General features: G+C 34.7%; 1 protein-coding gene across 1 annotated transcript in view; it reads right to left on the reverse strand.

Moving 5' to 3' along the window:
- Window positions 1-26,131, reverse strand: part of ADAMTS6 (ADAM metallopeptidase with thrombospondin type 1 motif 6) — a 361,538-nt gene that overhangs the window by 95,101 nt on the left and 240,306 nt on the right. Inside the window, exons 10-11 of the mRNA XM_077117302.1 lie at window positions 21,673-21,814; window positions 7,139-7,246 (exon numbers count right to left, since the gene is read on the reverse strand). Coding sequence (XP_076973417.1) covers window positions 7,139-7,246; window positions 21,673-21,814 — 250 coding nt within the window. The remainder of the gene's footprint in view (window positions 1-7,138; window positions 7,247-21,672; window positions 21,815-26,131) is intronic.

A 26,131-nucleotide genomic window follows, 5' to 3' on the forward strand; every position in this document is an offset into this window, starting at 1 on the left:
AAGCCTTATTTTTTTTAAAACCAAGCATTTGGTTTAAACCAAGCATTTTAAACCAGTCACTTTTATTGGTGACTGTTACTGAATTATCAAACTTTGATAAACTATACCGATGCTATGAAACTTGTTTGTTTATATCAATTAGGATAGGAACATGGTTATTAGAATTGACTGTGTCAACAGTGTTAGACTGTTAAAAATACCTATATTAAAATGTAAAGTTCGATTCCCAGTGCCTGCCCATGCAAAAGAAAAATTTAAAAGTAAAGAATATGACATGTGATGCTTAGAAAGTAATCAGTTCATTATACTAATTTTATCACCAAGCTTTGAGCGTTCTACTTCCTAGATATATCTGGAATTTGTTCTCTTTTCATCATCTCCACTGTTACGCCCTAGACCAAACTGGCAAAAGAGAATATCTTCTTACAGTCTTCTTGCCTCTGTGTTTTTCTACCTATAATCCGTTTCCAGAGCGCTTTTAGAGAGATATTTCAAAAACATCTCATCAGATCATGTCACTTTTTTGCTTAAAAGATCAGGGTGGTTTCCTACTTCCTTCAGTTCTGGAACAATGGCTTTTGTGATTATAGCCTCTGCCTTCTTTTTCAGCCCCATTCTCTCCCTTGCACAGATTGCTCCAAACACACTGGCCTTCTCTTTTTACTTCCATATATAAAGCTTGGTTCTTCCAAGGGCATTTGCTTCTCTTTCTGGGAATCCTCTTCTCCCAGTTCTTTGTATTTCTATCTTCCTGTCATTCAGTAGTCTCAGGTGCAGTGTCAGGAGAGAGGTTTTTCCTTGACTATCCTTAGGATGTAATCACTAATTCCCTCATGCCACCTAACATTACTCGAAATTATATTGCTATTTTTCAAATTACTTGTTTATCCCTTGTCTTCCCTTTCTAGAATGTAGAAGCCTTAAGACCAAGGAAATTCCCACATTGTACAATATGATAGACAATATCCACATGTACCTATTTACATTTAAATTAATTAAAATAAAAATTCAATTCCCCAGACCCCCTAACACATGTCAAGTGTTTCATAGCACAGAGTTGAAACATGTCCATTATTGTAGAATGTTCTGTTGGAAACACCGAATGCCTATAATAGTGCCTTCCATGCAGTGGACATGGATGAAAAAACTTATTGAATACATGAATGAATGAATACTTCAGTTAAATTATAAAATACTGCATCTGTTTTGGTTATATATCAGAAAGCAGGAAGGAACCGTAGATACTAGAGGAAATTTATCTTTTTCTCCCTGGTCATTGGAACAGAGTCGACACTCAGTGAATGTCTGGATAGTTGTAACAACATAAAGGACTTTTTTTTTGTATGCTGTGTGGTGGGGGTCACATTTCATTCTTTTTCCATGTGCATATCCCATTACTGCAGCACTATTTGTTGAATTTTTGTTTGTTTTCCCCCTTCTTTTGTCTGCTTGCTTGTTTGTTTTTTGGGGGAAGTGCATGGGACAGGAATCGAATCCAGGTCTCCTGCATGGCAGGCAAGAATTCTACCATTGAGCTACCCTTGCACCCCCCATATAGAACTTTTTAGGTGGCTGCTTTTGTCCATAAGAATTAGGCAAGAGGAAATAAAAATGTGGTTGGCTACTATAAAGAACTCTCTGAAATAAGATATTAAGAAAGATTATGTTCTAACAATGAAAATAACCATGAAGAAAAAGAATAAGCTGTCTAAAAGGATGAAGCAGAGGTAGATGGCAAAACTGATAATGCGGGACCAACTCCAGGAGGAGAGCCACTGGTATTGCGCACTTAAGGGAAAGGGACCGTTTCAGCTGCCCGCCTAGCATTCACGTAGTGGTCCTGACCATCCATCTGTGTGATGACACGCCAGTTATGCTAAATCTCCTCTTACACAGAAGGCACAGCATTGGGCCAAAAAATCTCCACTTTACCTTTTCATTACTACAAGTAGCTGTGTGTGTAAGTGTGTACTTATTCCTGCATCTATTTTCCTATGTGAATAATTGAGTGATGTAGTATCAGCCAGCAATTACTGATTTTTCCTTGGTTGCAATTATTGGCAATCAAAACTACAAAAAATCCTAAACTCGTCAATCATAAATATCTATTTTTTCAAGTGAGAAACTTAGCATTGTTTATTCCAAATACCATCAAAACTTGATTTTACATTTATTTATATAATTGCGGAGTTATTCATATTTGCTCTTCACATTCCTTCTAAACAAAATAGATGTTTCAAACACTATCTAAAAAAGTGACATAATCCAGTGAGGCTTTAAAAGTTTACTTAAAAATACTTTTCATTATTCATTATTAAGCAACATATCCTGCTATTAGAAAACTTAATTTCATTATTTACTAAGTATCTTTACACGAACGTGTCAGAGGATTGTCCCCAAGCAAGATATATTATAAATCAAATAGTCTAACTTTGAGAATTTATCAACATTCTGCAAAGGAAAATTTCAAGGTAAGTATACATAATATTTTTAAATAACTTTTTTTTTCCTTCTCAGCTAAGGCCATTTAGGATGTGATTACAGTGGGTCTTTTACCGAAGCCAGTAATGGGTCCAGCCAGCATCTGGAATGAGAGACCTCTAAGGGAATCCTAAGATTCTAAGGGAAGTAATATTGGTGATCCAATACAGAACATTCATTCCAAGTCAGAAGAGCTGAAGGGTTGGAGCGCAGTGCTATGAAAAGCCTTATCTTTCTGCTGTGCAGGTGCAAGAATGCTAAAGCTACATTTCTAAATCAGAACTTGTCATCCCATACCATTTAAATTTCTAGAGCAGTTGGAAGAGCTATTTTTTCCTTACTTCCTGTGTTTATAGTTTGGGACCCAGTCAAAACATATTATATTCTACCCTAAGTGAATTAAGTTCTTAAGTTTCAAATGTCTTATTATATATCCAGTGCTTTAGAAGGGCACATAATAATCCTTTTCTAATCCAGTCCTATGTTTCCCATGCAAAGATATTAGAAATCAATGTCACATATATAAGCTTAAATTCTGAGCTATATCTCTAATTGGTTCTTCTAGAATCATTAAATCAAACCTCTGGCAAGAAACCAAGTTGTTGAAACCTTCTTTGTGGTCACTGTCAGGGCTACAAGGATTGGGTTTTGATTATCCTTAATATCCTGTTCAGGGACAATGCCAACACTACTATTGGAGTTTTTATGGTCTAAATTCTTGTTTACTATTTCATCAAATATGGGATCCTTCTGATTCCTGTCCAAGGGGCTGTTGCTGATGCCATGTCCAAGAAAAGTTATTTGGCTGAAAATTACATTGACTGATTTGTAGAAGTCTGACCCATGGACACCCAGCACCAGCATACTGTCTGGGCTCATCAATTTTCCTCCTTTGGTTAATGCTACTGTCACTGAGCATATGCATTCAGACCATATGGTTCTTACTCAGTCTTTGAACGGCTTATTCAGGCAACCATCCAATGGCTGTAAGAGCGCTGTCAGACCCCCAGGACCCACGCAAAGATCAGGTTTTAATTTTTTGGCCATATTTCTTACTTCATCTGCAAAATGTGCATGGAACAGTTCCCATGCTTACATGGAACATTTGTGGAACTGTGCCCCAGGGCAGGAATCCCGTATCTTTTGCAGCCAGAATTTGACGAGATCACCGTGGATCTGATCCTCTGGATATGCCTATGCTATCATTCCAACAATATTCCACCCCTTCTCCTTTTTTTTTAAAGGATATATGCAAAAACGGTAAGCAGCTTTCATTTCATCCTGCTGGCTAGACAGGATGTAGGTTCTTTCTTGTTCTTTTTGATGAGAATGGTTTAGAAACTCAGAGAGTTAAAACCAAAGGTCATGGGTATTCCATTCATGTTCCTGCGACACAAAAACTCTTGCTTATCCTCTCTGATGCTTATAACTGCCAGCTGAAACAGTCTGACCAAGAAATTCCTGCCCACCATCATCTCAGGTTGGCAAATAATAATGAAAAGGAACAATGATGCTCTAGTAATTATATAGCACCTGTTGAAGAAGTCCATAAAAAACTCACTGAGATATTCTCTCATCCCATCCTCATACTATCTCTAAAATGTACAAATTGGTTTTTTTTTTCTCATTTTAAATGGAGATTCATGATTTTACCTATTGTCATACAATGGTATATTCTTAACTCGGTGTCCTATAGTTTCCTTCCATTTTGAATCCTGAGATGGCAAACTCTTACAGGTAGGTAAATTTAAAATCCACTTAGTATTAAAGGGTGAAATGCACTGTCATCACCTCTCTCAGACTCAGTAACCCATGTTAGTCCTGTGACAAAGAAAAGCTGCCTTTTTTCTCCACAGACTTTCTCAACAGAAGCGAAGTATGATCAGAGGTGGTATGTGGTTCAAAGACTTCAACTCTGGAATCAGAAAAGACCTGGGCTGGAATCTCAGCCCTGCCATTAAATTGCTATAAAATCTTGAGCTCTCAAGTCTTACTTTCTTTGTCTGTAAAATGGAATTAATAACAGTAACCACCTCATAAGATTTTTTATAATGTTAAACAGAAAAAATTGTTGCAAACCACCCAGTAACATGTGCCTAGCACATAGTAAGTGTTTTTAAAACCTTTATCACCATCACCATTGTTATTAGAAATGTCAGCTGTTTTCTTACGGCAAATACACAAACTGACCACCCAGAGTTGACTGACTAATTAAAAATTCCATTTTAATTTTGTCACTTGCTCTTTGTATGGCTATTTTGATTTGAATCAAGATTCTAAACTCTGGTTTAATTTCCAAATAGATACAGTCGTTAGGAGAGAACATGCATTTGGCAACAGTAAACATGTTTCTCTCTTGAAGAAAAAAAATAGCTGAAGCCCATGAAAAATAATATTTGTACAGGGGATAGCATGGCAAATGCAGTTAGTAAGAAATATTAAAAATAAATTAAAATGTGTTCAACTAACAAGTCTAGTTCTTCGTATTTATTTTTTTCTTTAAAATGAAGGTTGATTCAGTTCTTTGAAAGACTTTTCATAAATTCAAAGTTACTAACTGGAATATTTTGAGGGTCTTCTCTTAGCACTCTGTCCTTTTCCTTTTTAGGAGTCTGCATAAGTATTAGTTTGTTCATTTACTCATTCATTCATTTTAAGATTTGTTAGTGTCTTTCCTAAAACTCAGTCTACCTATGTCCCATGTCTATGGAAGAATGGCTTAGATTTGGTTTGTAGATTAATTTTACATGGTAACATCCAGTATATTGACTTTACAATATTACACTGTTATGCTGTGAAAATAAATGACCCCTTCACAAACAAACACTGTTACACTTAAAAGGCTTTTAAATAGAGAACCTATTTGGAACCCAAGCTGCTTTGTGGAGGTATGTCAGGAGATGTTAAGGATCGAAGGAAAGGGGAAGGGGCAGGCAAGAGGCACCTTTAACCAGAACATTTCCGTTTGTGTCAAACTCATACATTGGAATTCTGTAGATTTCATTTAAGGAAAGGGTTTTAGGGATCAAAAATTGACAACCATTAATCTAGATTAATGATGAGAATCTTTAGAAATCAAATATGTTTTGCCTGATATTATTCTGTGCTTACTCTTACTTATATGCATAAAAATAAGTATATTTTCCCATCATCAACCTTTGCATATAAAAATGAATATTCACATTGTTAGTTTTATTTTCTAAAAACACTCAAAATCGTCTAATTTCAAAGAAATATCTCATGTCTGGCACATATATGCACATAGCTGTATGATATAACATTTGAGGATCCTGCTATTAAGCATACGTGATAAGATATCAAATATGTGTTGACCATATAAATTATTAGTGGGATTGCCCTATGTGTTCTCAGAGAGTGACTTATTTGGAGTGGTTTACTTTTTTGAAGTGATTACATAATTTATGGAATGCTTCTAGGAGGAATGAATTCTTTAAGCATTTGGTTAAAAACAAAAGTAAAATTTAAAAAGCCATCAGCCCTAATGATAGTATCATTTCCAGGCAAACAGGAACAGTGGCCCATGGGTTAGATCACTAGAATAATAATCAATGGTAAACGAGGAGCACATTCTCACCGTGAGGTCCCTCTTATGGTTGTGCATTTCCTCTAAGTACAGATTGACATGAATTGTTACCTGCTGACATAACAGTTGTTGGTTTCAAAGTAAACCTTGGCTTTGCTTTAAGAACGTGGCTCCTAAAATTTTCTATTACATTGGTGAAAAAAAAAAAAGGAAGACTGTATTTTTATTGGCTACTTATAAAATATCAAAAAAAATCTTTTAATCCCTTAAAATTGACCCTTTAAATTCATATACTTTGCATAATTTACCAATATTTCCAACCTCAGCATAGAAAAGCTGTCAACATGGCGCTAAATCACAGGCTCTGAATGAAGCTGTCAGCTAAGATTAATAAACTGTGACAGCTACTCAAAAGCTTTCATCCTTTTTATTTAAACATCATATTGCAAGCTGAAATTCAGTATAATCTTTGTTGAAACTAACCCAAGAAACATGTCAGAAGTCAGAACTGAGAACAGATGACAGTAGTAATTATTACTGTAAATTCAATCAATAGCAATAAATTCTAGAATTCACACATACAGAAAATCCTAGAAGATTTCAGTAATAACTGTCTGTTTGAACAATTCTTGATAATGGCATTTTTTTGAAAACTAGACTGATGAAACTAAAATTGTTCAGCTCCGATCTCTATGCTCAATAAATTATTTTATTTTTCTTCTATTATTCTCTCTTCCCATTGCATAATACAAAAGCGACTCTAGTTAGACTATAGTTACAAAGTCTTTTTTTGGGATCACATAATTTTCCTGGGGATTGTTTATCAGAAAAAAAAGCTAGACTATACCATATGATTAAACATATTATAATATATGACTCATACATATACATATAAAAAGGTGAAACTGACCCAGAAAATACTTACTGTATTTTTCTAAACAGTGCATTTATACACAGGGATCAAGATATGACAACCCATTATGGCTAGGAACTTACTGTTTTGTAAGTACATTTTAATTTAATATACATGATTTCCTTGTGGTTTAATATCAGTACCAAAAATCTATCAGTTTAGGTTACATTTCAAACACCTAGTAAATAATTTGTGCTTACCCCCTTTTCAATATTCCCAGTCTGACAGAGTGTCCCCTCAGCTGCTGGAATACTGTTGGTGACACAGCGGTTGCTTTTGCTGAGGCACCAGAGCTCTCTACACACTTCCTAGGAAAGAAGGCAAAAGCAAGTTGATCAGAAGTAGAGTCTAAAATTACTTCCAGTTCTTCCATAAAATATACCTACAGTCACTCAGCAGTACTTTAAAAAGAGACCACAGGTAGTCTTCCCTGATCTCACGCTGCAGTTAAAGCCACAGAGCTGAGTGTTTTGAAGGAAGTTCTTATGGAAGACAGGTTACCCATCTCAAAGAATCATTTAACATTTGTCTTTATTAATATTCTTCTTTTAGTGGATAAAGCATTTTTTGGCTTTTAATATTAATTGGGTCTTTTTAAATAGCATGCAGAAATTTTAGTAATATTGAAACATAGGGAGAAAGTCAGAATGAATAAGTAGAAAAGGAATATATATGTTTATTACTTTCAGGAACATAGAGTAGCACAAGGTTACCAATTACTGATAAAGTATTGCCAGGCAGACGATTTCCTAGCCCTACTGTAATATTCAAAGGAAGCCCATTTTAAAATAGAAAGGAGAGGCAGACGATGGGAACGGGAAGGAACTTAATACATGAATTTAAAGACATTTGAAGTATATTTTGGAGTAACTTCTAAAGTTAATAGATGCTTAAGAACAGTCTAGTAATGTTATTTGCAGTCCATCAGTGTAGCCCATCTCCATGAAGGTGAAATCTAGTTTTGAACCAGTGTTGCCATTCATGTGCTATCTCCATAACAGATATGTTTCAAATGTTTGGACCTGTCTTATTTACGATGATTTCTCATTATCCTACTTCAACACAGGAGAATTACAGCATCTAATCTCAAGTTGGCAATATTCATCTTGTTCAAATTGGTAATATTCATTTTGTTCAAACTATATTAATCTATCAGGGTTTAAAAATAAGTTGGTTCAACATATTCCTGAATAAAGATTTCAACTAACAGTCAAAAATAAAAGAGCTTCCTTTTGAAGAAAATACTCAAAATTTTCATAGTTTTTCTCCTGATATATGATTATCAACTAACGTCATTACTGATGTTACAAGCTTTTAATTTAAAACTTGAACTGTTTAAATTAAATAAATATATTAGCAATAAAAATATTATAGTCTGATCATAAAAGATAAGTTAATACATAAAATAATAAATTCAATTCTATTGCTTCTATTTTTATGCTAATTATTTAAATCCCAAAAAACATTTATAAGAATTCATGTCACACAAACACAATTCAGAAAGAAAGCAGAAGAAAAAAAAAAGAAAGAAGAGTATCAACATATGAAGTCACTGGTTAAACATTATTACAAATTGAAATGCAAATTCAGGGGATTTCATTGGGTCATTTATTGGGGTGGCCCCCTAAAGGTAGAAAAGGAGTAGATTTCTGCTACGTTTTTTAAATATCTTTTTCTAAATTTAGACTCCATTTGGAGAACTACTGAGCTAGAAGAAGAGAGTTAAGGTGTTAGGAAAAAAAGAATGTCCTATCTATGAGTTGAAATATAAAGATAAAACTTTTTTGTTTGTATAACCTAATTTATTACAAATCCACTTCTGCAAAGCTTTGGTTTCTGTTTGAAGAAGTTATTTATTCAGCTTTATTCTTCTTTTCCATATGAAATTGTTTCTTAGCATATATTCTTGAATTCAACTTTATTCTTCTTTTCCATATGAGATTGTTTCATAGCATATATTCTTGAATATATTCTTTTAGCTTAATATTAAAGGACCAGTAGGACTAACATTTTAGGGCTTTAAAATATTGTCCCATGTATAAAAAATTATCCAAAGTCACACTAAACTGTTCACAAAAAAACAATAAAACATTGCTAGAACAATATAAAGAGATTACAGAAAAATTTTATGCATAGTCCTGGACCATACACTTGATCCTTGAAGAGTCTTTCTTAGCGTAAACCTACTTCAGACAGAAGTAAAAGAACAAATGATTATTTTAGACAGAACTACACAATGAAAATTCTATTAATGAAACAATGTTCACACCATTTCTCAGAAAAAATATACTAGCAGGTTAGAGAAAACTTATTTTTCAAAAATGCCTTGAAAATCTCTGTTCAGAATGGCCAATCAAGACACTTTTTTCAAAACCTTAATCTCAAGATTGACAGCAGAGCCCTCTGACAGAGCCCACTTCTTCACAAAATGATGCATTTTGAAAGGTAAATTTCCACTTCTAACTATTTCATTACCCTTGTGGGCCCCCGGGGATTTAAATTTTGCTAGTACATGAACATCTCTCAGATCACAGTTTAAAATATGGGACTAGAAATCTATGTATAGGTGTGCCGGTTTGAAACTGTCCTATACCCCAGAAAAGCCATGCTTGTTAATCCTCATTCAGTACTGCTGGGTAGGATCTTTTTTATTGTCTCCATGGAGATGTGGCCCACCCAACTGTGGGTGGTCAAGTTTGATTAGATGGTTTCCACGGAGATGTGCCTCCACCCATTCAAGTTGGGGTTGCCTACTGGAGACCTTTGAGAGAGAACCATTTCAGAAAAAGCTTTAGTGCCACAGAGCCCATACAATCAGAGACCTTTGGAGATGCAGAAGGAAAAATGCCCCTCCCCACCCTCATGGGGAAGCCTGATGAAATAAGGAGAGGAAGCTAGCAGATGTTGCCATGTGCCTTCCCAGCTGAGAGAGGTCTCCAGAAGCCAAAGACTCCAGCAGATGCCAGCCACATGCCTTCCCAGCTGACAAGTGTTCTGGGTGGTATCAGCCTTTCTCTGAGCATGTGTGGGCCTTGACTTAGGTCCTCCAGGACACAACTCTGGGTTCTGGACTGCTTAGTTTCTCATGGGAATGCACATAAAGACATCTGCGGGGCCCTACATCTCCAAATGCCTGGGTCTTAAGCTGGCTCTGAAGCAACTGTTCTCCAAGCATCTGCATCTGAGGTTTCTTCAAAATGTCCTCTTTTTAAGGGACTCCAGTAAACTAATCAAGACCCATCTTGAATGGGTGGAATCACAGCTCCATCCTACCAAAAGGCCACATGCACAATTGGGCATGCTGCATCTCCGTGGAGATAATCTACTCAAAAGGGTTTCCACCCTACAATATTGAATCAGGATTAAAGGACATGGCTTTTCTGGGGTGCACAACACTTTTAAACCAGCATAGCCTGGATCCAGATGTTTAGTAACCATCTGATGAAAAAGGATAATGCACCCTTCGTTCAGCCTGAAATGGTTTAATTCTGTTATGTGAATAATTTAAGTGCAAGAAATCGTAGAAAGGCGATAGTTAGATATAGATAGATACATACATACATAGACAGATAGTTAGAGTAGGTTCAAAAAACTTACTCTAGAAATTCAGGTTAAATAACTAATCAGCAATTTGAAGGGTTTTGAAAAAAAAAAGATTAAATGGTTAAGAAAAAAAAACTATAAAAGCATACTGAGAGTAAAAGTTCTTCAAGGATACAAATGATAATAGACCAATGACTTTTGCCTTCGGTTTTGAGGAAAAATCAAAGTCAAATCATACTCCTGGTATGCAAGTTTGAAAATCAGTTAACATAGTAACACCACATAACCAGAATGAAGGAAAGAACCACATGATCATCTCAATCATCAGAAAAGGCATTTGACAAAATCCAGCACCTCTCTTTGACAAAAACACTTAGACCACTAGGAATAGAAGGAAACTACCTCAACACGATAAAGGGCATATATGAAAAGCCCACAGCTAACATCCTACTTTATGGTAAAAGACTGAAAGATTTCCCTCTAAGATCGGGAAAAAGACAAGGATGCCCACTGTCACCACTGTTATTCAACACTATACTAGAAGTGCTGGCAATTAGGCAAGGAAAATAAAAGGAATACAAATTGGAAAGAAATAAAACTTTTCATATTTACAGACGCTGTGATCCTACTTATGATGTCAATATTTCTCAAAGCATCTATAGATTCAATGCAATACCAATAAAAATTCCAACAACTTTCTTTGTAGAAATGCAAAAGACAATCATCAAATTTATAGGGAAGGGTGAGGGATCCCAAATAGCCAAAGCCATCTCGAAAAAGAAGAACGAAGTTGGAGGGCTCATACTTCCTGATCTTAAAAACTGGCATACAGACAGACATGGACCAATGGAATGAAACTGAGAGCTCAGAAATTAACCCTCACATTTACAGCCAACAGATTTTCGACAAGGTGGCAAAGATCATGCAATTGGAAAAGAACAGTGTCTTCAAAATTGTGGTGGGAAAACTGGGTCGCCATTTGAAAAAAAGGAGGATTCCTTCCTCACATCATATACGAAAATCAAATCAAAATGGATTAATGACCTTAATCTAAGGGAAGCATCTTCAGGACTTTGTATTAGACAATGGTTTAACTTTACACACAAATCATAAGTAACAAAAGAAAAAAAATAGATAAATGGGACCTCATCAAAATTAAAAAGTTTCTGCCTCAGAAGACTTTATCATGAAAGTAAAAAGACAATCTACAGAATAGTAGAAAATATTTGGAAATCACATATTCAACAAGGGTTTAATGCCCAGAATATATAAAGAAATCCTAAAACACAACAAAAAGACAAATAACCCAATTTAAAAATAGGCAAAAGACTTGAATAGACCTCTCTCTGAAAGAAGATATACAAATGTCCAGAAAGTACATGCAAGATGCTCAATGTCACTAGCCATTAGGGAAATGCAAATCAATACCACGAGATCCTATTTCACACCATTAGAATGGCTGCTATTAAAAAAAAAAAAAGGAAAATAACAAATGTTGGAGAGGTTGCAGAGAAATAGGAACACACATTCTTTGCTGGTGGGAATGCAAAAAGGTGTAACTGCTGTGGAAGACAGTTTGGCAACTCCTCAGAATGCTACATATAGGACTACCATATAACCACAATCTCGCTATGAGGTATATACCCAAAAGATTTGAAAACAGGAAGTCAAACAGATATTTGCACACCCATGTTCGCCATGCGGCATTGTCCACAATAACCAAAAGATGGAAGCAACCAAAGTGTTCATCAACTGATGAATGGATAAATAAAATGTGGTATAGACATAGAACAAAGTATTACTCAGCTGTAAAAAGAAAGTCCTAATACATGCAACAACTTGGAGGATCCTTGAAGGCATCACCTTGAGTGAAATAAGCTAGACACAAAAGGACAAATACTGTATACTCTAAGTATGTGAGAGAAACAATTAGAATAAGAAAACTCATAGAGTCAGAATCTAGAATATAGGTTACGAGGGGATGGGGCGGGGATAGGGAAGGGAAGTTAAGGCTTAAAATGTACAGGATTTTTATTTGGAATGATGGAAACGTTTTGGTAATGGATGGTTGGTGATGGTAGCACAACATTGTGAATGCAATTAACAGCACTGGAATATATTTTTAAATACGATTAAAAGGGGAAATGTTAGACTATATATATGGTAACAGAATAAAAAGTTTTTAAAAATCCATGGTCCTATACTACAGAAACAGTGACCCATAAGTTAAACAGTGGACCTTAATTAATAGTACAATTATAAAATGTGCTGTCATCCAATGTAACAAATGTTCCACACCAATGCAATGCGGTGGGGTGGCATACGGAATCCTGTATCTTATGCATGATTGTTCTGCAAACCCACAAGTTCTCTAACTAAAACAAAATCAACTTCTCCTGTATATGCCTAACAATTATGTGTTCGGACTCCAAAAGAATACTGAGGTACTAAAATACTTACATGCCTTTTATTCAAACCACACTGGAGAACGTTAACACCTTAAAAGCTTCAAAGAAAAGTGATTCTATGAGCTCTCTCGATACAACATTCCAATATTTAATAACTTGACATTCTTCCTACAATCTAATCTACAACCTTCTATCAGTAAAAATTAAGGCCACTGCTTTTTATGTGCTTAGAAAAGAAGGAGAACAATTTGTTACCAGCAATCAAATTAGTAAGTATTCCAGAGCCTGAAGATGGTTTTGAGGACTAAATTTAGCCTTCTTTTTTTTACAGGCTAATCAAACTCAATTTCTTTAAACTTTCCTTATATGTCCTTCTAAATATTCACTCCTCTCAAGTTAACTGCACCTATTTTTTTTCTTTTTTTTTAACTTGAGTCTCAAAGGAATAAGTAAGAGAATTATCCTGTGAATTTTCTTGGCCAACTTATTGCTCACTTTTTCAGTAGCAGAAATATACAGAACACATTGCTGATACTCTATTTGTAGGCACCCTTTCAGCCTACAAATATTTATTTCTATAAAACTGTCTAGATTGAATTACTTTTTGAACGCCTTAAGTAGCCGACAATGTAAAGGAAACCTTGAGATAAATTTCTTAGTAATAAAAAACTATACTCATCCAGGTGAAAAAGTCACAACTTTATCTATGTTTCCTGGAATTTGAAATTTTAAGCTTTATTAACTTTTAAACACTCATTTCTAAATAATTCCAAACTTTCAGAGAAGTTGCAAAAATAGCATAAAGAACTTCCCTACCCTCTTCACCCAGATTCCCCAATTGTTACCATTTTACCACTCGTTTTATCATTCTCTTGTTTTTTATATATGTACGATTTTTTTCTGAATTATTTGAGGATAGGATGCAGACATGATGGCCTATTACCCCCTAAATAGTTCAGTGTGTTTTTCCTAAAAACGGTAACACTCTCTTACCTAAACAAAGGAATACAGGAAATTAAAACTGACACAATACTACCATCTAATTCACAGATTACCATTAAAATTTTGCCAGTTGCCTCAATAGTGTTCTTGATGAAAATCAAAAAACAAATTTCTTCTTCCTTTTTTTTCTGGTCAAGAATCCATTCCAACCAACTGCATTTCATTCTTATGTCTCTTTACTTTTCTTCCATCTGTTACATGTCCTCAATCTTGCCTTGACTTGCACGATTTTGGCAGTTTTGAAGAATGCAGGCCTATAGAACATGTCTCGCAGGCTTGTTTGATGTTTCCCATTATTAGATTCTGGTTTTGTATTCCTCTATTTACTTCTTATATGCTTCTTTCTTCATTCATTGAGTTCACTCAGACTCATATATTAAGCTAATAGCTTTAGCTAGTCCCATAACGATTAAACTGATTGCTCCTTTTCTGATTGAATTAGACTTAAAGGCAAAATAGTAAATGCCCTAAGGATTTAGTGTGGTTGTAGCCACTTAGCATGCTTATTGCTGCAAATAAGAGAAAAGTCAACTCAAAATGACTTAAACAATAGGAAATTTTAAACTCATACAACAGAAAGTTGCTAGATGGGGACTTCTTATATGTTTCATTCTGAAATGAAAATTTCTCCCTTCATGTTTTGGAGTTCAACAGCCCCAGGTATGACATCCTCACACACCAAGCATCCTACAAAAGGAGCCAATTGCCTTTTTGTGGCTCTTTTTCAGAGTCAACATATCTTTTCAGGAAGAATTTTCTCCTCAGCAGATTATCACATTATCAACCCTAAATCAATTATTGGCAAGGGAAAGAGAATTCTATGACTATTGTAGACTAATCAAGGTTCAATCCTGGAGCTGGGACAGGACTCAGGCTTTCCTGAAGTACATGGGCACACGAAGAGTGAGATATCTAAATAAAATCAGGCCCAGCCGAGAAGAGAAGTAGGGAGTAACAGCTATTGGGTAGGTGCCCAAAAGTATGCTAAAAAGATTAATGAAATGAATGCATATCAATCAGAAAGCAATAATAACTTGAATTTTAGCTAACTATAGTGAAAAAATCTTAATGAGAAGTGGGTTAACACGAAAACATCAAAAACTGAAGGGATCAGAGAGATCAAATATGTCAGACTTTTTAAGTCCTCTTCAGAGGAAGGATGCCCTGATTAGAGAACTCAATTATCTTGTCACTAGCCGGTTATTCAGACTGCAAAGAGCTATACCTCAGGCTGACAAAGCTTGACTGGATTATTATTATTATAGTTATTAGTTAATAAGTTAATAAAATAATCCATATTGTTCCACATTTTAATTCTATGCTTACAAAACAACCTTTTGTTAATCCATTGGCTTATGAGTTAGATTTGTTTGGGTAAGAAAATGTGCAGTTCAGTAGCTCTGACTGAATAAATTCGTGTGATTATATTTCTTAATGCAAAATAATAAATTCAATACATATTTTTATATTTATATTTATAATATAAAATAATCCTATATATATATCCCTTTTATCTTTCATTTCTAATATTAGATTCTACATATCACTTAAAGTTTAGAACAGATATTGTAGATGATTATGTTATCATTAATCATTTAATTAAAGTATACAGAAGAGAAAATATTCTGAAGTTTGATGATCTGTAAATAAAATACCACCCTTTTGACAAATACAATTTCCTCAAAAGGTTCATTAACGAGATATCTTAGTTTCCAAAGTTGTCATATTTTGTTTTTATAAATTCTCCTGTGTTTCCTCCATAGCATACTAGGATCCTGCAACTTTAAAGTCAAAATTGTGGAGCCCACACACTTCTTTACAAAGGCACCTCCATTCATCTCATCTCAGCATTAAGGTGCAGCAACCTCTGGTATAAAAATAATGAGTTTACATTACCTAGAAAAGTAATAAAGCTATAATGGAGTATCATCAATCAATCAATGAGAGTAGCTATTTTAGTATTAGGGTATGTTTGGAAGGGAAGAGGGAAGAGAAAGGAGGATATAGAAGCTTCACAAAAGCTTCTAATTCTGTAATATGTTTTCCCAAATTACAGAATTATAGTTGTTTCCTGAGACAGACTATGTATTAGAAATTCTGTGATTTCCTATGTATCAATAAACTTTCATCATTTCATTGATTAAAAACCCTTCAAAAGTTTTCCATGTCTTAAGACAAAAATCTAGAATTCTTAATATGGTCTCTACGGTACACACCTGGCCCCTACCTTCCTCTCTTGTCTCATTTATGTGGTATTTGTTTTGAGAACTTCAGGTACACTGACCTTCTCTCAACTCTTCAAATACACAGCCTCAGGATCTTCACAAAGGTCCTTTCTTGCTTTCTCTTAACCATATTACTGTTTTCATTCATTCATATGATGGAAATTTAATGAGTTCCTACTATGAGCAAGGCATTCTGCTACTCACTATAAACAGTCATGAAAAAGTTGGGCAAAATCCTTGCCCTCATGGAGTTTATAATCTCTCTACAATTGTAAGTTCATTCATTCAACAGATATTTCTTGAGCACCTACCATGAGCCAGGGACTGTTGTAGGTGCTGGAGATTCAGCAATGAATGAAAGAGAAAAAATGTATCCTGTTCAAGGAAAATAGGTTCTAGTTGAGAAGTTAGGCAAAAAGCAAGATAAATAGGTACAATAAATAAGATGTTATAAAATGATAAATGTTAGGCAGAAAAATAAAGCAAGGAAACATGATAGGAATTGTGTGTGTGTGTGTGTGTGTATGTGCACCTGTGAGTGCAATTTTAGATAAGGTTGTCAGGGAAGAATTCACCTAGAAGACCATATTTAAATAATTAACAAGCAATCAAATAAGCAAAATGACTATGGATTGTAGTAAGTGTTATGAAATAAATAGGATAATGTGAAGAGAGCAACAGGCTGAAGCTCTTTTATGTTACAGGGTCACAGAAGGCCTGTCTGAAGAGAAATTGGCATTTGAACTGAGAGAGAAGGATCACAATTAGTAAAAAAAAAAAAATGTGATACCTGGTGTTCTAGTTTGCTAGCTACCAGAATGCAATATACCAGAAATGGAATGGCTTTTAAAAAGGGGAATTTAATCAGTTGCTAGTTTACAGTTCCAAGGCTGAGAAAATGTCCCAATTAAAACAAGTCTATAGAAATGTCCAATCTAAGGCATCCAGGGAAAGATACCTTGGTTCAAGAAGACCGATGGAGTTCAGGGTTTCTCTCTCAAGTGGCAAACATGGTCAGAGTTTCTCTCTCACCTGGAAGGGCACATGGTGAACACAGCATCATCTGCTAGCTTCTTCTCCTGGTTTTCTGTTTCATGAAGCTCCCCGGGAGACATTTTCCTCCTTCATCTCCAAAGGTCGCTGGCTGATGAACTCTGCTTCTCGTGGCTATATCGTTCTGCTCTTCTCTCTCTGAATCTCCTTCATTCTCCAAAATGTTTCCTCTTTTATAGGATTCCAGTAAGCTAATCAAAACCCACCCAAATGGGTGGAGACGCGCCTCTACCTAATCCAGTTTAACAACCACTCTTGATTAAATCACATCTCCCGGAAGATGATCTAATTACAGTTTCAAACATACAATACTGAACAAGGATTAGAAGAAACAGCTGCCTTTACAAAATGGGAATTAGGATTAAAACATGGCTTTTCTAGGGTACATACATCATTTCAAACCAGCACACCTGTAACATTTAAATAGGCTTCCACAAAATATAGGAGGCTTGCATTCTCCTAAAGCAATACCAGCATATCAGCCATACAGGAATGATATCATGAGTGACATGGATAGACATAGAGGAAATGGAAACATTCATTGAATGTCTGCCAGATGCCAGGTAAATGAAATGCACTTTGCATGCCTGACATGCCCTTTTGCTATCTGAAGTCTATAGGGACAACCTGGCTGCTATGAACTGAGTAAAGTATCCCAGGACTGAGTAAAATATATCAGTGGTCCATCTGAGGTTATAGATGATACACAATGGTAAGCAGACTTTTTATTTAAAATATTCTGTTCCATTGACAAATCACGTATTAGATCATGCAGTTGGTTTGGAATACATGGTTCATTGACAAACATTGTCTAATTCTACCTTATAAAGTAAGCAATAACAATGTACAATATACTACTATACATTTATGTGTTAATTTTTAAGTCTATGTGGACAGCAACAAACTTCATCAATAATAAAAAGTTCCCATACATTAAACAAAGCTATAACATCTATAGAATTTTTCAGATTTTGTCTGAGACCTTAAACCTACTTATGGGTGAGCTCTCATCCCTTGGTGATTACCAGTAAATTATGGGTTGGATATTCTTTTCCTACTGAACCATTAAGTGCTTTTGAAAACAGTGTTTGGACTATGATTTGAAGGAACAGAATAAGGAAATACTGAATCCTGAATTAATCTGTGCTTTTTGAAAAGCAGTCAAAAATCACCAGGAGCCACTGTAATACATAGACTAATTATGAATTCCTTACTAAGTGTAAAATTATTATTACTGTACTATGCTTTTTGTTAATTCAGTTTTAATATTTGTTTTCTAAAAAGAAAGAGAAAACTAACGGAGAGTGGAAGAGTGTGAAACAAAAGATTCTACAGGGCTTTATGGGAAGCAGTTTGTTACCTTAAATAGGCAGAGACGCATTTATTGGAATACGATATTGCTGTTTTATTTACAAGGTATTTTCATCCAGGAAGCTTCCAAGGCCCCTTAGAAATCTGCTAATCCAGCCAGCAGATTTTTTTTTTTAGATGATCTAGTGGAGATCTGGCGTTGCAAGCTGTTTGCCTATGCTTGCATCATATGAGGTCATAACCTTAATGAGGTCATAATGCTCTATATACGGTAAAAGAAAATACTCAAGATTTAGAGTTGAATTTAAATGATATTTGCAACTTAGAACATTCCAAATACTTTAAGGAATACGTTTAAGAAAGCTCCCCTATCACCTCTCTCCCAAAAAAGACTGTGACAAGATGGGGAGCTCTGAAAAGATTTTTACAAGCAGGCATCACCTAATGAAAGATCAATAAAAAAATGTCTTTTGAAATAAAGCACATCTGCTATCTTTATTTTATTAAATGTAATTATTATACCCAGAAAAAACAGAATTGACAGATTTAGATTTTTATTTTTAGCTTGGGATTAAAAAAACCCACATCCTGTGTTTTTAGTTTCCCCATTTATAAAATACTATAATTACGATTTTTATCAAAGTATTAGCATCATCTCAAAAGGCATTATGTAAATGCCAGGAACTATATATCATTTGCAGATTACTACATTATACAACTATGTTACTCTGTATATTGTACTGCACTGTTCTGTTCTTTCAATGTATAGCTGTTACAATCTCTTCACTACTTCTGTAGGAATTTAGGAACACCTGGAAAACATAAATAGATGATATATATGGGTACTAGTGAAAAATGTCCTGAATCGAAACAAAAAAGAAAAATGTTCATGTAAATTCCCAAATGTGACTAACATGGATATTAATGAACCTATTCAAAAAGATTTCAGGCAAGATTTTTCATAACTACAGATGTAAATGCCGGTACTATCAGCAATGACTAAATGATTACCAAAGTGGAAGAGATGGAAAAATGATGACCGCAGCAGTCATCATGGATCATTCTGCAGTTGTTTCAAGTCCTCCCTAGCATCACATAAGAATTCCTAGTTGAGAGAGGAACAATTCATTATGCTCCACACCAGGAGTATCTGCTCCCAATCCTGCCCCAGAGGCTGCAGTGCAGCTCTCCCAAATCAACATGAATGTGCTTCCAGTTCCTCTCAGCAGGCTGCACTCAGACAGCTATCTAAACTGGGGACTGGTTTGTTTTCCCTCCACTACTATCTGAAGAATGCCTTCTGAAGTGTTACCTGACTGGACTTCCACCTACAAAACCACTATTGTTTTCTGAAGTGGTAGTCAGAATCCTCTTAAAGCCATAGAGATTGACCAGATAAAACCCAATGTGGGGTTGGGTGCTAATAACTGTGTAAACATAACTTTTTCAGGGACGAGTTTAAGAGGTGGGGATGACTGTAAAGAATCTATTAGGACTCGAGAAACTTTGTGAATGAAAATAGAGCTTTTAAAAAAATACATTTTCATATAGTATGTAAGTCTAGGAAAACCACTATTTTGCCACAAATCAAAGTGAAAATGTTCATGATAAAATACATGAAATTGTACAAGATTGTAAAATGCTAATGTCTTTTTCCAGGAGTTTCAATTTTCTGTACCTATTACAGAAGTCTTTATAAACATAGAACATAAAGAAATAAAACCGAAAAGCAGAACATGAGGGAAATAAACGGAAAATCTACAATTTCTTAGTGTTTAAGCTCACTTCAAATCAATTAGTCTGAGATGAATGATGTATAAACATAAAAAGACAGGAGACTCAGAACAAATTTTAAATTAATTAATTTTTTTAAAAATGCAGCCATAAATCCTATAAAACTGATATTATAAATGATCAGATATAGAAAATCATAAGTAGAGTTAAAACTCAATTTCCAAGAGAACAAAAATGTAGATTAACTATTTCACTTACTAACAAAGAAATGAGAGATGATAGAAATACCTAATCTCATTTGATCATGAATTTCATCCTGCAAGCATATTAAAAAACTGTGATTAAAGACTGACGGACTTTTCCTGAGGGAACAAACAATCTAAAGAAAAAAGATCCATAAGAAATAAAGTACAAGTAAAGACCCTTTACAGAGAAACAAGAAAGGCCGATGCTTTTTCAAGACTCTGGATAGTCAAATAGTTGCACACAATCTTTAAATCTAGTGCACAAAATGTGCTGCCAAAAGCCTACCAAGGATAATAATATACTTGTCACCTAAGGGACATTTAAACATCACTTCCCTTTGTGCTGTACCCAACAGGAATAATTGGTACAGTATAATGAGTATATTGTTTAGTCTTAATTACCTTAAAACTTTCCCTTTTATTGTCATCATTTTTTAAAAAGGGATTTAAAACACTATTTGTATAAAATAGGAACCAAGCATTAAAATTTTTAAAAATCTTTTTTAACTTATTTTTTAAACCTGAAATGTTTGGGAGCAGCAATTTGATATTTTAAAATCCTACTTTTAAATTCAACATGCTTATACTGTGTTCCTACTATGACCATATCTCCATAATGGACACTGAAATCTATCTCTGTGAAGTTTTAAGAGGAATGTTCTTCTACATTTTCTGCTATAAACATTGTGACTTTTGTAGGCTGTCATGAAATGACACCTACATTTTCTTTTTCACAGCAATTTCTCTTGTTTCATTATTTGGACTAATGCCATCCTGTCCCCATTCAATTGTGCTGGAACACAGGCAGTAGATACAGCAACTTGAAATGACTCAGTACTAAAAGTACAAATTAAAGTAAAGCCTCCTAACCAACACAAAAAGCCTTTAACCTAATTTTAAAAGTAGGAATTTCAAATCCATTTCGAATGACAGAATAAAGTTAACATCATAAACTCAAGACTTGAAGAATAAATATCTAGGTTAGAAACAATTAAATTTCTACCTGCATCCCACACGAGAAATTTGAAACTCGTCTAACTCAGGATTACTCAAACATTTAGAAATGTATGCTATACAAATGACATTAGAAAAGGAGCCATATTGGCATTAATGATGTTTCTAAAGCTAAACTGTGTTCACCATGATTCCCATCTCAATATCTGTGTCATGAAAGGACTGAAAAAGGCTGAGCATGAGGATGAAAACTTCTTACCCCGTATTTGCACTGGCGGGATGCTGCTCCGTACTGGAAGCGACACTGCTCGTCAGCATCGTACACCTGGCCTGGGGCCACAGCTGGGTAAAGAAAGTCGTGCTTGGGAGGCTCATTATCAAGGCAAGTGCCACGGCCTGAACTGTTCAACACAAAGGGTCAAAGGAAATAAGGCACTCCATGAACTGTTTCAGTCACAATTATGAAGCCATGTATTAAGCTCTTTATTTCACAAATATGCATGAAAACAATATATTCTACCAATAAATAACCACACAGCAAAACAGATAGATTTACTAACATCTGAATAGGAGCTCCAAAGAGTTTTTTTTTCCAGCACCAAGACACAACAAAAGCATCTCAGACAACAGTCTGAAATGCCAAGTTGGCCTTTAAAACATTAATTTAAACTAATTTCTGAAGGGATCAAAAGAGAATCGCACATTGCTCTAAGCCTCTTGTTTGTTTTCAGCGAAAATAGAACCACATCTGTTAGTAGAATTAAAAACATGAAACGTGGAAAAGAAAATTGTGGTGGTAATACTTACAAACCTAAACCCTTACAAAGTTGTCCTGATATACGTCTACCTGGGCAGAGAATTAGATGCTGTAGTGAGATATCTCTATAGGTTCTTGAAATATTTTAATAAGAAATAGGCTGAATGACATATGAGGCCAGATCAAAAATTCTCTTCAAGTATATTAGAAGTGTTTAGTCTCTCAAAAATTTCACATTTCATCTTAGGGTCATCAGAGTTGGAAAAGAGAATGTTCTCTTCTCTCTATAATATCTGCTTTTCAAAGTATGCCTGCATTCAAACATAATATTTTAATTCGGTGGAACAAATAACATAAAGATCGCCAAAAGCCAGACAGAATATCTTGGTCTGAAGAGCTTTATACTTTACTAAATATAATTGTTCATTTTTATTTAGTCAGTGTGCATAAAATAAGACAGATGCTTTTTTACTTTCATTTCACATGTGAGTAAGTTAGAATTTTAAAAGAATTCCTATGCCAACATTTAAAAATTTTTTCCAACATTCCTGTCAATTGTGCCAGCACTTGTGTTTTTTTTCCAAATCTTTTCCATCCACTTTGCCAAAGGAAAATAATTTCACAAGTAGAAGTTCCTTAACTGTTATTTAGGACAGTACAAAATTTTCAGTTATAGATAAGTTAAGAAAGAACCATGCATAACAATGAGTTTCTATTCATTTACAATTTTATCACATTCTTAAACATAAAATATAAAGCAGAGCAGCAAATGAAAACCTTGACAAATCAAACCATATTATTCCTAAGGTGATAGATTCAAAGATCCAAGTGGTGGAATATTGTCTTCTGTATACCCCTTTTCTTTCATGTATGTTCCTCTTGATTTTTAGTCAATAAAAACATTTAGATGGAAAATATGGTACTAATATAGATGTACTCTGCAATTGGCTATTGCAATCATTTCAATTGTTACTGCTAAAGGTATCTGACTAAAAGAGAACAACCTTTTCCACCCATATCCAGTCTTTATGACAGAATACTTTTTTAAAACATTTTTTATTGTGAATATAACATACACAAAAAAGGCGATGAATTTTAAAGTACATTTTAACAAGCAGTTTTAGTACAAATTTCAAAGTATGTACAGGTTATAGTTACACCATTTCAGGTGTGGCCTTCTAGCTGCACTAAGACACTAGAGACTAAAAAGAAATCCCAATATAGTGATTCAGTAGTCATACTCATTTGTTAAAACCTGTCTTCTCTGATACAACTCCTCCCCCTCCTTTGAGCCTTTGATCCTTCTCCCACTCCTTGGGGATATTTGGGCAATGGACATTCTAACTTCTTCATGTTGTAAAGGGGTGTCGACATTATGGGGTAGTGGAATGCAACTGGTTGATGCTCTTGGAGAGAGACTGGAGACTGGTAATTGGGTTTCAGGGCTTATCTGGCCTAGGAACGATCTTGAGGTTATAGGTTTCTGAAAAATAATCTTAGTGAGAGACATTTTTATAGGGTCTCAGATATAGCCGAAGGTATTTTTTATGGTTTACACGAATACTGTTGGTTGGAGTTTGCAATAGCCCTGGCATGTAACAACATCTAGCTGAACCTTGCATCAGAGTAAGCTCTAAAATAGCCTCTCGACTCTATTTGAAATCTCTTAGCCACTGACAACTAATTTTGTTACTTTTCCCCCTTTTGGTGAGGTTGGCATTGTTGATCCCACAGTGCCAGGGCCAGGCTCATCCCTGACAGTCACAGCCCACGTTGCCAGGGAGACTTACATCCCTGGACGTCATGTCCAACACAGGGAGTAGGGCAATGATTTACTTGCAGAGTTGGGCTTTGAGGGAAAGAGAGGCCACATCTGAGCAACAAAAGAGCAACTGGAAGCAACTCTCAGGCATTATTAAAATCCCATTTTTTCCCCTCAAAGTTGTCCTGATTTACCTAAATTAAATATAGGCATAGCTTCTCCATTACAGTTAAAAGTGTCATAAAAGCAAACCTCAAGATTAAGGGTGTGGCTAATTAACTTGGGAGTTCTTACTGTGTGAGAGATTATCAGGGATTTCCCATATTTTGACAGAACACTTTTATTTCCTGTTTGTTTTAGTTTTAGAAATGGATACATATCTTGGTAAGAAAAATTATTTCTAGATGAATTTTTAAAATAGTAATTTCTTTTACTTTATTACGTAAAATATATTTAACCTGTATAGATATACAAACCTCAAACAAATGTAATTTTGCCAGTAAATTCAAAATGTTCTTTATGAGGGATAATGATAAAGAGGTCAAATTTAAATGGTATAATAGAAGGGCCATGTTGATAATATGGACTATTTGTGAGATGATTGAATTAGTTTAATTCAATCCCCCAATTCTCCTTCTAAAACATCCATTTCATATTCTATCCACAATATAATTATAAGCATCTTTATGAAAGGAATAAAATATGCAATAATAATAAAATAGCAAGCTAAGAACCACTGTAAATCAATCAAATAGTTAAAGAATGTGCTTGAGGATCCTATAGGTAAAAAAAAATATTTACCAACAGCATAATAACAAACTATAAGATATATTCACCTAATGGCACCAATTCAGAATCTATTAAAGGTTATTACACTTAATTGCATTTAGGAATACAGAAAAATAAGCTTAAAAATTCGAGGAAGAACTACTTGGATCCCAAAGAAGAGTCTAAGGGTAGATAACCTGAAGAAAAAAAATCTTTCCTGGTGGCAAACCAAAAATTGGCTTATCCCAGGAGAAAGTAAGTTTAATTACTTCATTTAAAATTCACATTCAAAGTATTACTGGCCTTCTATTCATGGTTCATGTGCTTTAAAATTACCAAATCAGAGGATCATCTGCAAGGGCGTCCCTATAAACCATGATGGCCATATATTGTGGGCATCCATGGTCAAAATTTCTGAGTAGGTTTGTCCCAAAAGTATACTTTCTTTTCACTTCTTTGGAAATATTCATTGCTTTGTGAGAACGTGATTTAATTCAAATATATAGACAAGTCTTGTTCTCCTATTCTAGTGTATTTTTATAAAAGAGTACAACAAAACATGAGATAAAATACAAACAAAAAAATTTATGGATCTTTAAGAAATGAACATGTGTTTAAGAACATCCCATCAACACAGCCTTTTGAAATGGATTTGGCTGTGTATGTACAAATGACCTGGGCTTCAAGTCGAGTGTCTTATCTACTGTTACAGGTTCCAGGCAAGCCGGTGTGAGGATGCAAGGCTGGCTTAAGTTGGTTTTACATTTTGGATTTATAAAATCTACCATAAATTTTCTTTCTACTAACCATATGTGGTACATATAGTAAAATCTTAATAAAAACATTTGGGGATAAAATAGTTTACATTTGTTAGCTCTTAAGTCAGAGTTAAATAACAAAAATGTTTTTCATTTAATCTTACTAAAATTTGCCTACTACTGTCCTGCTTCCAGTAAGTAAAGTCTACTTGAACTCCTGAACTCCTAGAAATATACTAACTATGGCATTTCCATACTTCTGAGTCATTAATAACTATAGTGAAATATTACAGATACAGTTATTGAAGGTTTGGAACATGGATCTGAAAGATGGTCACATAATCCTGAAAATTAGGAAATTTCTGAGTGCTCAAACTCAATCACATTCCACATCTTCTCCCCAGAGGTAACTACTATTTCTTGTAGTAGTTAAATAATAATTTTCATAATAATTTCTTCAGTTTTCTGAATACTTCTCCCTCCCAATTAGTTATCTGCTAATTTTGGCCTAAAAGTAGTCATACTGAAGGGTTTATGTGTGTATGCAACTGTATTATTTTGTTCTTTATTATGAATGTGAGATTCAACCATGTTGATGTATATTCTGTAAACTGTTCATTTTAATTGTTCTTTAATATTATATTTATGGTCAGGCCACAATTATTTACCCATT

The sequence above is a fragment of the Tamandua tetradactyla genome, chromosome 9 (genome assembly GCF_023851605.1).
Source record: "Tamandua tetradactyla isolate mTamTet1 chromosome 9, mTamTet1.pri, whole genome shotgun sequence".
Lineage (NCBI taxonomy): Eukaryota > Metazoa > Chordata > Mammalia > Pilosa > Myrmecophagidae > Tamandua > Tamandua tetradactyla.